At 46.6% G+C, this 13,242-nt stretch overlaps 1 protein-coding gene across 2 annotated transcripts in view; it reads left to right on the top strand.

The window, feature by feature from the left end:
* Positions 1–13,242, top strand: part of FRMPD1 (FERM and PDZ domain containing 1) — a 286,616-nt gene that overhangs the window by 224,536 nt on the left and 48,838 nt on the right. For both annotated transcript variants that reach the window (XM_073591547.1, XM_073591539.1), the window contains exon 12: positions 9,745–9,840. In XM_073591547.1, coding sequence (XP_073447648.1) covers positions 9,745–9,840 — 96 coding nt within the window. The remainder of the gene's footprint in view (positions 1–9,744; positions 9,841–13,242) is intronic.

Genomic DNA, 13,242 nt, shown 5'->3' with positions numbered 1-13,242 from the left:
AGTGTTCTGGCGGGGTGGGGTGTCCCCCTGCCAGAATACAGCAGCTCAGCGGGGGAGATTGTTGTACTAACATCAGATTGTTAGTACAGCGGCTCCGACCCGAGCTGACAGTTTTTTCCCTTTAACCCACTGGGAAAAACAAAAACAAAAAAACAATAGTGTGTACCAGGCTTAATAATGAGAGTTTCCTAAGATGAAGCAAGAGGAGAATAATATTATCAGTGTGTAGGGATGAGCCGAACACCCCCCGGTTCGGTTCGCACCAGAACCTGCGAACGGACCGAAAGTTCGCACGAACGTTAGAACCCCATTGACGTCTATGGGACTCGAACGTTCGAAATCAAAAGTGCTCATTTTAAAGGCTAATTTGCATGGTATTGTCCTAAAAAGGGTTTGGGGACCCGGGTCCTACCCCAGGGGACATGTATCAATGCAAAAAAAACTTTTAAAAACGGCCGTTTTTTCGGGAGCAGTGATTTTAATGATGCTTAAAGTAAAAAAAAAAAAGTGAAATATTCCTTTAAATATCGTACCTGGGGGGTGTCTATAGTATGCCTGTAAAGTGACGCGTGTTTCCCATGTTTAGAACAGTCCCTGCACCAAATGTCATTTTTAAAGGAAAAAATCTCATTTAAAACTGCTTGCGGGTTTAATGTCATGTCGGGTCATGGCAATATGGATGAAAATCAGTGAGACAAACGGCATGGGTACCCCCCAGTCCATTACCAGGCCCTTTGGGTCTTGTATGGATATTAAGGGGAACCCCGCACCCAAATTAAAATAAGGAAAGGTGTGGGGCCACCAGGCCCTATATACTCTGAACAGCAGTATACAGGCGGTGCAAACAAGACAGGGACTGTAGGTTTGTTGTTAAGTAGAATCTGTTTGTAATTTTGAACATTTTTAACGTGTTTAGCTCCAGCCAAAAAATCTTTTCTAAGCTTTTTGGAAAACATAGGGAAGGGTTATCACCCCTGTGACATTTGTTTTGCTGTCTTTCCTCCTCTTCAGAAGATTTCACCTCACTTTTTTGTCCCAATGAAAAATGTTTTTTGAAAATTTGGGTTTTTTTGTGGAACAAGGATTGGAAAGCATCAGTGGAAAGGAGAAATTGTTTTCCCATATTAACTCTTACAGGAGAGAATTTCCCTTCCTAGGGGTAGATTTCATCTCACTTCCTGTTGTCTCCTTCCGTTTGCAAGTAGGAGTCGTTTGTAAGTTAGATGTTTGAAAGTAGGGTCCTGCCCTATATACTCAGCAGAAATTTGGGCCTTAGGTGTTGCTGTGGCCACAACACTGTAAGCCCTCACAGGGCCCTGCTGTGAAATATTAGATCAAGAATTGTAATTACATGCCCCTGTTGAACAGGAGCTGAAAAATTAGGCCTTAGGCACTGGTGCTGGTGCCACAACACTGCAACCCCTCACAGACACTCTAGTTGGAACGCAGGAACGAGCCCTGCTGCAAATTATTGCTTCAAAAATTGTAATTACACGCCCCTGTTAGACAGGGGCAGAAAAATTGGGCCTTAGGCACTGGTGCTGGTGCCACAACACTGCAACCCCTCACAGACACTCTAGTTGGAACGCAGGAACGAGCCCTGCTGCAAAGTATTGCATCAAAAATTGTAATTACACGCCCCTGTTAGACAGGGGCAGAAAAATTGGGCCTTAGGCACTGGTGCTGGTGCCACAACACTGCAACCCCTCACAGACACTCTAGTTGGAACGCAGGAACGAGCCCTGCTGCAAAGTATTGCATCAAAAATTGTAATTACACGCCCCTGTTAGACAGGGGCAGAAAAATTGGGCCCTAGGCACTGGTGCTGGTGCCACAACACTGCAACCCCTCACAGACACTCTAGTTGGAATGCAGGAACGAGCCCTGCTGCAAAGTATTACATCAAAAATTGTAATTACACGCCCCTGTTAAACAGGGGCTGAAAAATTGTGCCTTAGGCACTGGTGGTGGCGCCCAGAACCAAAAATGTTCTTACAAGCTATCAGCGTGATGATTGAGGAGGAAGAGGATAATTACTCAGGGATAGTCACTCAGCATCAGCATAGGCAGTCTTTGAAGGGATCTGAGATTTCAAAAAAAATTATTCGGTTACATCAGCATCAGGTGCTTGGTAGCTGGTGGTGATCCAAGACTCATTCATTTTTATGAAGGTCAGCCGATCGACCGAGTCGGTGGACAGACGCACCCTGTGATCGGTTACCACGCCTCCAGCAGCACTGAATGTGCGTTCCGAAAGAACGCTGGATGCAGGACAGGCCAGTAGCTCAATTGCATACTGTGCAAGCTCTGGCCAGTGATCCATCCTCAAGACCCAGTAACCCAGAGGATTTTCGGTGGGAAAGGTGTCCAAGTCTGATCTTGCCCCTAGGTATTCCTGCACCATGTAAAACAGACGCTGGCGATGGTTGCTGGAACCGATCATACCTTGGGGCTGCGGACCAAAAAATTGTCTGAACGCATCGGTCAGACGGCCACCTTCTCCACCGCTCCTTCTTTGACTGACCGAAGCCTCAGCAACACGTTGTCCAGAAACAGGAGTTTGTAACCTCCCAGTCTCTGGGAACGCGTTGCACAGACCTTTCTGCAAGGCCTCCCGAAGATGTTTCATCCTCTGCTCCCTCTGCGATGGCAAGATAAGGTCCGCAACCTTACCCTTGTAACGTGGATCAAGGAGGGTTGCCAGCCAGTATTGGTCCTTCTCCTTGATACCACGAATACGAGGATCCTTACGCAGGCTTTGCAGGATCAGGGAGGCCATGCAGCGTAGGTTTGCTGAGGCATTCGGTCCGGAGTCCTCTGGGTCACTAAGAACGACATGGTCCGCAGCCACCTCCTCCCAGCCACGTACAAGTCCATGTGTTTCTTGGGACTGATCCCTTAAAGACTGCTGCTGATGCTGAGTGCCAGGCTCCACCTCCATACTGACACAATCTTCCTCCTCCTCCTCTTCCTCCTCGTCCTCTTCCTGTGTGATCGGCGGGCACGCAGGAACACTGTCTGGATAAAGGGGGCCTTGAGAGCTAAGGAAGTCCTCCTCTTCCTGCCTCTGTTCTGCCTCAAGTGCCCTGTCCATTATTCCACGCAGCGTGTGCTCCAACAGGTGGACAAGGGGGACAGTGTCACTGATGCATGCACTGTCACTGCTCACCATCCTCGTGGCCTCCTCGAATGGTGACAGGACAGTGCATGCATCCCTGATCATGGCCCACTGGCGTGGGGAAAAAAAACCAAGCTCCCCTGACCCTGTCCTGGTGCCATAGTCGCACAGGTACTCATTGATGGCCCTCTGCTGCGTGTGCAGCCGCTGCAGCATGGCCAACGTTGAGTTCCACCTGGTGGGCATGTCACAGATTAGGCGGTTCTTGGGCAGGTTAAACTCCTTTTGGAGGTCCGTCAGCCGAGCACTGGCATTATATGACCGGCGGAAATGCACACAGACTTTCCTGGCCTGCCTCAGGACATCCTGTAAGCCCGGGTACCTGCCCAAGAACCGCTGCACCACCAAGTTAAGGACGTGAGCCAAACAGGGCACATGGGTCATTTGTCCCTGTCGGAGGGCAGAGAGGAGGTTGGTGCCATTGTCGCAAACCACCATTCCTGCCTTAAGTTGGCGTGGCGTCAACCACCTCTGAACCTGCCCCTGCAGAGCTGACAGAACCTCTGCCCCAGTGTGGCTCCTGTCCCCCAAGCACACCAGCTCAAGCACCGCATGGCATCTTTTGGCCTGCGTACTTGCGTAGCCCCTTGAACGCCTACGGAGCACCGCTGGTTCCGAGGAAGAGGCCATGGAGGAAGAAGAAGAGGAGGGGGTGGAGGAGAGAGGTGTGTCACAATCAGCATTTTGGAGGCGTGGTGGCAGAACAACCTCCAACACTACTGCACCTTGTCCTGCATCCTTCCCAGCTGCCAGCAGAGTCACCCAATGCGCCGTGAAACTTAGGTAACGTCCCTGTCCATGCCTGCTGGACCATGAGTCAGCGGTAATATGCACCTTACCGCTGACCGCCCTGTCCAGCAAGGCATGGACATTGCCTTCCACATGCCGGTAGAGAGCCGGAATCGCCTTCCGTGAGAAAAAGTGGCGTTTGGGTACCTGCCACTGAGGAACCGCACATTCCACAAACTCACGGAAGGGGGCAGAGTCTACCAACTGAAAAGGCAGCAGTTGAAGTGCTAGCAATTTTGCCAAGCTAGCATTCAACCGCTGGGCATGTGGATGGCTGGGAGCAAACTTCTTTCGGCGGTGCAGCAGCTGGGGCAGGGAAATTTGCCTGGTACAATCTGACGTCGGTGTACCAAAAGCAGATTGCCCACAAGTACTTGGCTGTGACACACCTAATTCTACACCTTCATTCCTCTCACTGCAGGTCTCAGAGAGGACTGAAGGTCTAGTGGGGTTGGAAATCTCAGCTGATGAGGAGCAAGGAGAGATCCTCTTTGTTCTTTGGTGTGGGTCTTTTAGATACGCTTGCCAACGAACTGCATGGCAGGTCAACATATGTCTGGTCAAGCATGTGGTACCCAAGCGGGAGATATTTTGGCCACGCGAGATACGCTTGAGACATATGTTGCAAATAGCAGCGGTGCGATCTGATGCACTCGTCTCAAAAAAGGCCCACACCAAAGAACTTTTTGAATAACGCGCAGAGACTGCAGCGCCCTGCACATGTGGAGCTTTGGGGTGTGATGCAGTCAATGTGTTGCCCTTAGGCTGGCCCCTGGAGGGCATCCTGCCTCGTTGGTGATGTGCTGCCGCCTCCTCCTCCTCCTCCTCCTCCTCTCTCCTATCAGGCACCCACGTTGAGTCAGTGACCTCATCATCCCCTCCCTCCTCATCACTGGAGCAAACCTGGCAGTATGCTGCAGCAGGGGGAGCATGACTGCCAGATTGCTGTCCTTCTTGGGCACCCCCTCTGTCCGCGCTCATGTTACTGCCTTCATCGAGCTCAGTATCGTCATCAGAGCCTTCCAAACGCTGGGCATCCTCCTGGAGCATGTACCCAACACTGTGGTCAAACAGTTCGAGGGAATCCTCATGAGGACATGGTGGAGCTAGGGAAGGAGTCACTGATGACATTGAGCTGAGGGAAGAGGCCGCTGCTTTGCCAGACAAAGCACCCTGGGCATGGGTGAGAGAGGATGAGGAGGATGAGGACGGCTTGGTCATCCACTCGACCAAGTCTTCCGCATGTTGCGGCTCAACATGGCCAGCTGCCGAAAAAAAGGCCAAGCGTGTCCCATGGCCACGTGCTGATGAGGATGCACCGTCTCCACGACCAGCACTAGACACAGAGCCTGCTTGCCCTCTCTTATTGGCTTGTGACTGTCTGCCTCTCCTTCTTGGCCTTCCAGACATACTAATGGCCTGTAGCTGCACTAAGCTGGGATAGAACACCTGTAATTTTCTTCAAGTAGCTTTATATACTGTAACCAGACAAGCCTGCCTGTCAGTAGGAAGATAACAGGAACGGATCTAGCTGAACACTGTGAGCAGGACGCACTGTACTAAATGTAAATAGTCTAGCTGCCTGACCGTGGTACTAATAGGATCAAATAGAACACCTGTAATTTTCTTCAGGTAGCTTTATATACTGTAACCAGACAAGCCTGCCTGTCAGTAGGAAGATAACAGGAACGGATCTAGCTGTACACTGTGAGCAGGACGCACTGTACTAAATGTAAATAGTCTAGCTGCCTGACCGTGGTACTAATAGGATCAAATAGAACACCTGTAATTTTCTTCAGGTAGCTTTATATACTGTAACCAGACAAGCCTGCCTGTCAGTAGGAAGATAACAGGAACGGATCTAGCTGAACACTGTGAGCAGGACGCACTGTACTAAATGTAAATAGTCTAGCTGCCTGACCGTGGTACTAATAGGATCAAATAGAACACCTGTAATTTTCTTCAGGTAGCTTTATATACTGTAACCAGACAAGCCTGCCGGTCAGTAGGAATTTAACAGGAACGGATCTAGCTGAACACTGTGAGCAGGATGCACTGCACTAAATGTAAATAGCAGGAACGGATCTAGCTGAACACTGTGAGCAGGACGCACTGCACTAAATGTAAATAGTCTAGAAGATAACAGGAACGGATCTAGCTGAACACTGTGAGCAGGACGCACTGCATTAAATGTAAATAGTCTAGATAGAAGATAACAGGAACGGATCTAGCTAAACTGAATACAGTGTATATATATATATGCAACACCTGGGATGCATATATATACACAATACACTGTAAGTGCAGCTAACTGACTGACTGTTCTGCCTAATCTATCTAACTCAAATCAAATGACACTGTCTCTCTCTCTCTCTATCTCTCAGCACACCGGAACACACACTACACAGGGCCGCCGTGCAGGCGGCCTTATATAGTGTGGGGTGTGTACTAAATGCCCTGAGCCGTAATTGGCCAAAGCCACCCTGGCTTTGGCCAATTACAGCTCTCTCTACTGACAGCGCTGTGATTGGCCAAGCATGCGGGTCATAGTGCATGCTTGGCCAATCATCAGCCAGCAATGCACTGCGATGCCGCAGTGAATTATGGGCCGTGACGCGCCACACGAATTTAGCGCGAACGGCCCATAACGTTCGCAATTCGGCGAACGATCGAACAGCCGATGTTCGAGTCGAACATGGGTTCGACTCGAACACGAAGCTCATCCCTATCAGTGTGCTGTATCCCTTTATTGTCCAGAAATAGGCTGGGAGGAGTCCTATGGAAGGCTGCATTTCTAAGCCAGTGCATTTAGCAGAAAGGTCTCTTAGAACATAGTACTTGGCTGTGCTGTGTGGCAGGGGTGTCGGAATTATTCTATCTTTAGGTAAACAGATAAATACACAAAATATGTATATCATATACAGTGGGGCAAAAAAGTATTTAGTCAGCCACCAATTGTGCAAGTTATCCCACTTAAAAAGATGAGAGAGTCCTGTAATTGTCATCATAGGTACACCTCAACTATTAAAGACAAAATGTGGAAACAAATCCAGACAATCACATTGTCTGATTTTTGAAAGAATTTATTTGCAAATTATGGTGGAAAATAAGTATTTGGTCACCTACAAACAAGTAAGATTTCTGGCTCTCACAGACCTGTATTTTCTTCTTTAAGAGGCTCCTCTGTCCTCCACTCATTACCTGTATTAATGGCACCTGTTTGTACTTGTTATCAGTATAAAAGACACCTGTCCACAACCTCAAACAGTCACACTCCAAACTCCACTATGGTGAAGACCAAAGAACTGTCGAAGGACACCAGAAACAAAATTGTAGACCTGCACCAGGCTGGGAAGACTGAATCTGCAATAGGCAAGCAGATTGGTGTGAAGAAATCAACTGTGGGAGCAATAATTAGAAAATGGAAGACATACAAGACCACTGATAATCTCCCTCGATCTGGGGCTCGACGCAAGATCTCACCCCGTTGGGTCAAAATGATCACAAGAACGGTGAGCAAAAATCCCAGAACCACACGGGGGGACCTAGTGAATGACCTGCAGAGAGCTGGGACCAACGTAACAAAGGCTACCATCAGTAACACACTACGCCGCCAGAGACTCAGATCCTGCATTGCCAGACGTGTCCCCCTGCTTAAGCCAGTACATGTCCGGGCCCGTCTGAGGTTTGCTAGAGAGCATTTGGATGATCCAGAAGAGGATTGGGAGAATGTCATATGGTCAGATGAAACCAAAGTAGAACTGTATGATAGAAACACAACTCGTCGTGTTTGGAGGAGAGAGAATGCTGAGTTGCAACCAAAGAACACCATACCTACTGTGAAGCATGGGGGTGGCAACATCATGCTTTGGGGCTGTTTCTCTGCAAAGGGAACAGGACGACTGATCCGTGTACATGAAAGAATGAATGGGGGGGCATGTATCGTGAGATTTTGAGTGCAAACTTCCTCCCATCAGCAAGGGCATTGAAGATGAAACCTGGCTGGGTCTTTCAGCATGACAATGACCCCAAACACACCGCCCGGGCAATGAAGGAGTGGCTTCGTAAGAAGCATTTCAAGGTCCTGGAGTGGCCTACCCAGTCTCCAGATCTCAACCCCAAACCTTTGGAGGGAGTTGAAAGTCCGTGTTGCCCAGCGACAGCCCCAAAACATCACTGCTCTAGAGGGGATCTGCATGGAGGAATGGGCCAACATACCAGCAACAGTGTGTGACAACCTTGTGAAGTCTTACAGAAAACATTTGACCTCTGTCATTGCCAACAAAGGATATATAACAAAGTATTGAGATGAACTTTTGATATTGACCAAATACTTATTTTCCACCATAATTTGCAAATAAATTCTTTCATAAATCAGACAATGTGATTGTCTGGATTTGTTTCCACATTTTGTCTCTCATAGTTGAGGTATACCTATGATGACAATTACAGGCCTCTCTCATCTTTTGATATGATATACATATTTTGTGTGTTTAACTGTTTACCTAGAGATAGAATAAGGGAACTACAGTATTGCTTTTTTGACAATGGTGTATTTCTTCTGAGCTATGTCACCTATTGTCATAAGTTGCTTGTTAATCATTGATCACTGAATCAATGAGACTCGTTGTTAATAGACGTCCTCCCCTTTGCACGCTGTGATCACTGAATCAATGAGACTCGGGTGATCACAGATCGGAGTAAGGGGTCGATCCCTGATGCCAATGACAGCTGATCACGTGATGTAAACAGAAGATCGGTAATTGTTTTTTTTTCTTCTCACGCTGATCACCGGCTTCTGTTGAAGGGACATCGGTTCCAAAGAGGAAGAGGCGAAGCCGCCTCATCTGTGCCCACCAGTACCACCTGCCAGTGCCACCTGCCAGTGCCCACAGTGCCACGAATCAGTGCCCACAGTGCCATGAATCAGTGCCACCAGTACATAAAAGTGCCAGCAATCAGTGCCACCTATCAGTGCCCACGAGTGCCACCTATCAATGCCCACCAGTGGTGCCAATCAGTGCCTCATCAGTGCCACCTATCAGTGCTGCCTATCAGTGTCACCTACCAGTGCCGATAAGTGCCCATCACTGCCACCCATCAGTGCCCATCACTGCCACCCATCAGTGCCAGCTATCAGTGCCACCTATTAGTGCCCTTCAGTGCCACCTATCAATGCCCTTCAGTGCTGACCATCAGTGCCACCCATCAGTGCCACATCTCAGTGCCCACCAATGGCACCTATCAGTGCCACCTCGTCGTTTTGTATTTTTTTTTTAACTTTGGTCTTTTTTAATTTAAAAAAATAAAAAACCCAGAGGTGATCAAATACCACCAAAAGAAAGCTCTATTTGTGGGAAAAAAAATGATAAAAATTTCATTTGGGTACAGTGTTGTATGACCGCGCAATTGTCATTCAAAGAGTGACAGCGCTAAAAGCTGAAAATTAGTCTGGGCAGGAGGGGGGTTTAGGTGCCCAGTAAGCAAGTGGTTAAAGTGATAAGCATCATTTCAATAAAAAGCAAGTGTTTTGGTAACAAGAATATTGATGTTGTAGCAAGAAATAAGAAATACTTTTAATGTGGCATAAAGTAGTATGAAAAGTGCATTACCGTGAAAACAAGATATAAAGGAAAAAGAAGCAAGATATTATTGGGGCATGGGAAGGGAATGATAAGTGGGTTCTTTTTTCATTCACTATGGAAAGCTAGTTCAGCTAACCTTCTGTAGAAAATAGAATAGTAACTATCTTTCTTATGTATTTTGACTCACTTTAGCTACCTGTATCTGCAGCTCAAATCCGGTTACAATATTTAAAGATTCTTGGAGATCTGAAAACCTATGGAGGGAAAATTTTTCATGCTACATTAATGGTATGCGTTTTAAAATTTGAACCCAGCTTGTGGCGTATACGTATTATATGTACAAAGGTGAAGGCAATTCAGTTTAATGTGTAAAGCAAGATTTAAATTCTTTGTGGAACTACGAGCACCTCTTCCTGGGTAAGAAACACATATTATATTACCCTGCAACTATTCATAACAGACACAAAAGCACTGTATTTTCACTTATGCCGCGTACACACGGTTGGACTTTTCAGCTACAAAAGTCCGACAGCCCGTCCGACAGACTTTCGACAGACTTTCGAAGGACTTTTGGCAGACTTTCAACAGCCTTTCTAAAGACCGGACTTGCCTACACACGATCACACCAAAGTCCGACGGATTCGTAGGTGATGACGTACAGCGGACTAAAATAAGGAAGTTGATTGCCAGGAGCCAATAGCTGCCTTAGCGTGGGTTTTTGTCCGTCAGACAAGCATACAGACGAGTGGATTTCTGGGTCCAGCGGAGTTACGACGTAAAGATTTGAAGCATGTTCCAAATCTATAGTCCGTCAGATTTGCAACTGGAAAAGTCCGCTGAAGGTCCGGTGAAGCCCACACTCGATTGGATTGTCCGGATTTGGTCCGTCGGACTAGTCCGGTCGAAAAGTCCGACCGTGTGTACGCGGCATTATAGTTCTATTACAAAGATTTGCACGAAGGCGCATGCCACTAAATATGGCTCTTTTGTCTCACTTGACTTTCCTGCTGTCACAACCTGGAGGATTTGGTCAAGGAGTGACCCTTACCTGCACACATCACTAAGATGCACAGAACCAACGATGTAATATGCTGTGCATTACAGTCCAATCATACCTGTGTTTATACACAGATTATTTTTTAATAACAGGTATTTTATTTTGTTCAGTACTTACAGTATATAGCACAGTCACGGTTTCTCTGGGAATAGTCTTTGTAGCTACAGCTCTATGCCTGGAGCAGCAGGCCGATCCCCTAGTTGCAAAGTAAAATGCACTGCATCAATTAGAGAATCAATAATTTCTTGTAAAGTTGAGTCATAAGGGACTTGCTGAAACACAGGCTCTTGTCTTGCATACTAACGGTACACAATTGTCAGCCAACAAACACGAACAGAGTGACATACTAGAAGTACTACGAGACTATAATGAGGAAGTTCATTTCTCAAGCACTACCCTTTGGGCTCCTTCTGCTAATTTCGCGTTAGTAGAAGTGTGGTGAGTGTTGATTTGCACTTTTCAGTTTGTGCTTTTCAGTTTGTTTCTGAACAGCCGTTCGCCAACCAGCCATGTTGCGTAATCATGGGAGAGAACGTGTTATTATTGGGCTAGGAGTTATTTCTTTGACCCATATCCAGTCCAGGAACAGGAGGAGGAGGAGTTCTTGGACCAAAAATTGGTTGCTTAATCGTTAGCAATTATGTCATATGCCATTGCTGCAGGAGCTCCAGGAGACTAACCCGGATGATTTTCGGAATTATCTCCGGATGATGGACCCCTGCTTTCACAAACTCTTTGCATTGGTGTCCCCTATATTAAGAAGCAGGACACATGTATGAGGCTTTCCATCACTCCAGAGGAAAGGCTCATAGCCACCTTACGGTACTTGGTGACGGGAAGAAGTCTCCAGGATCTCAGGTTTACGACTGGGATCTCCCCCCGGGCTCTGGGAGTCATTATTCCAGATACCTGCTCAGCCATTATTCAAGTCCTGCAGAAGGACTATATTAGGGTAGGTTTTTACCTTTAAGATCACATTCTATGTGTAATCCACAGTTTCCCTCCAACCCAGAGCAATGCCAGGATGTTGCAGCCCAGTTCCATCATCAGTGGCATTTTCCCAACTGTGGTGGTGATATTGATGGCAAGCATGTCTGGATTGTATCACCACCCAACTCTGGCTCCTATGATTTTAATTATAGGGGCTTTTGCAGCATAGTCATGCTAGCTGTAGTGTCTGCCAACTACGAGTTCCTGTATCTGGACATTGGGAAGAACGGCCGCAACGATGATGGAGGAGTGATTATGCAGACAGAGTTCTAAAAGCGCCTCCAGAATGGCACCTTAAACTTGCCACCTGCTGAGGAGAATGTTGAGGATCTCAATTTTGTTTTCATGGCAGATGAGGCCTTTGCTCTGGGGGAACATCTGATGAAGTCGTTTCCTATTTGGAACCTCGCCCCAGAGCAAAGAATCTTCAATTACAGGCTCTCTTGTGCCAGAAGGGTGGTTGAAAATGCCTTTGGCATCCTATCGAGTCGTTTCAGGTTGTTTTTTACTCCAATCAACCTGACACTCTACTTCGATAAATCATGTGGTCCTGTGCTGCTGTAGTCTCCATAATTTTTTTAAGGAGGAATGCAACCAGCTACCTAGCCTCACTGCCAAGTGAGGTGGACCCTACAGTGGCAGGCCCAGCTGAAGAGGCTGTAGCTCGTCCATCTGTGGGCGTGCTGACGGCTATTGAAAATGCCCGTGCTGGATTGCCCTCACAAATTGCCAGAGATTACCTGGAATATTTTGTGGGTAGAGAGCAGTGTCTTGGCAGCAACTTGTAGCTGATAATTTTTAATTTTTTTGGAAGATCATAAGCTCCTATTTCATTTGAACTACTGTTGTCTGTGTTTCCTATATGTCCCCAAATGGGCTTTATTTTGGCCACTTGCTCCAATAGTGCAAATGTACCTTAATTGCTACATGAGGTGACAATATCTTCTTCACCTAACTATTGTGGTGTGCTGTGGGTCTGCTACACACACACACAATGTTTTCATTCCTAATGGATCTAATGCATGAAGTTCAAAAACATAATGCCTTTACAACTCTTTTTTTTTATTCCTAAAAATTTCAGGAGTTCTCCACATTTAAGAGCACATTGTCTCTGTAACTACAACAACTTACAAAATACACTGATATTGAGCAATGAAATAATAAGCCACACATTGTTTAGTAAAAAACATTTTACTCAAAGCACATTCACATGTGTGTTTTAAGGTTTTAAAACAAACCAACATCTTGGTGTATAACATGTATGTTTAGCATTATTTCTTCTTTTTTTGTGGTTAAACAGGTTCTAAAACATTAGATACACATCCCAATAACTTACAAAGTTCGAGTTTTGTAAAGTGAAGGCCAAATGAGACATTAGTATCCCAAGACTGTGTGGATGTTGCCTTCCTCAGATGAGGTGATCTCACCCCCTCTAAAAGCCAAAATTTGAAGCCACGTACACGTAGAGGCATAAAGATTAAATGTCCCTTATGATCCCATGCCTAAAATGTGTGTGTAGTTACAAACATCAATTTTTCTAAACCCACAAAACACACAGTGTGTCAAGATGTGCTATCTCCCATCACAGGGTATCAATGGATGCGTTTCAGGGGTGCAACCCCCTTCCTCTGAGCTACTTTAGT

This window comes from Aquarana catesbeiana, linkage group LG01 (assembly GCF_042186555.1).
Source record: "Aquarana catesbeiana isolate 2022-GZ linkage group LG01, ASM4218655v1, whole genome shotgun sequence".
In the NCBI taxonomy this organism is placed as follows: Eukaryota; Metazoa; Chordata; class Amphibia; order Anura; family Ranidae; genus Aquarana; species Aquarana catesbeiana.
The sequence above is the reverse complement of the archived record's forward strand: the minus strand, read 5'-3'. Positions and strand labels throughout refer to the sequence as shown.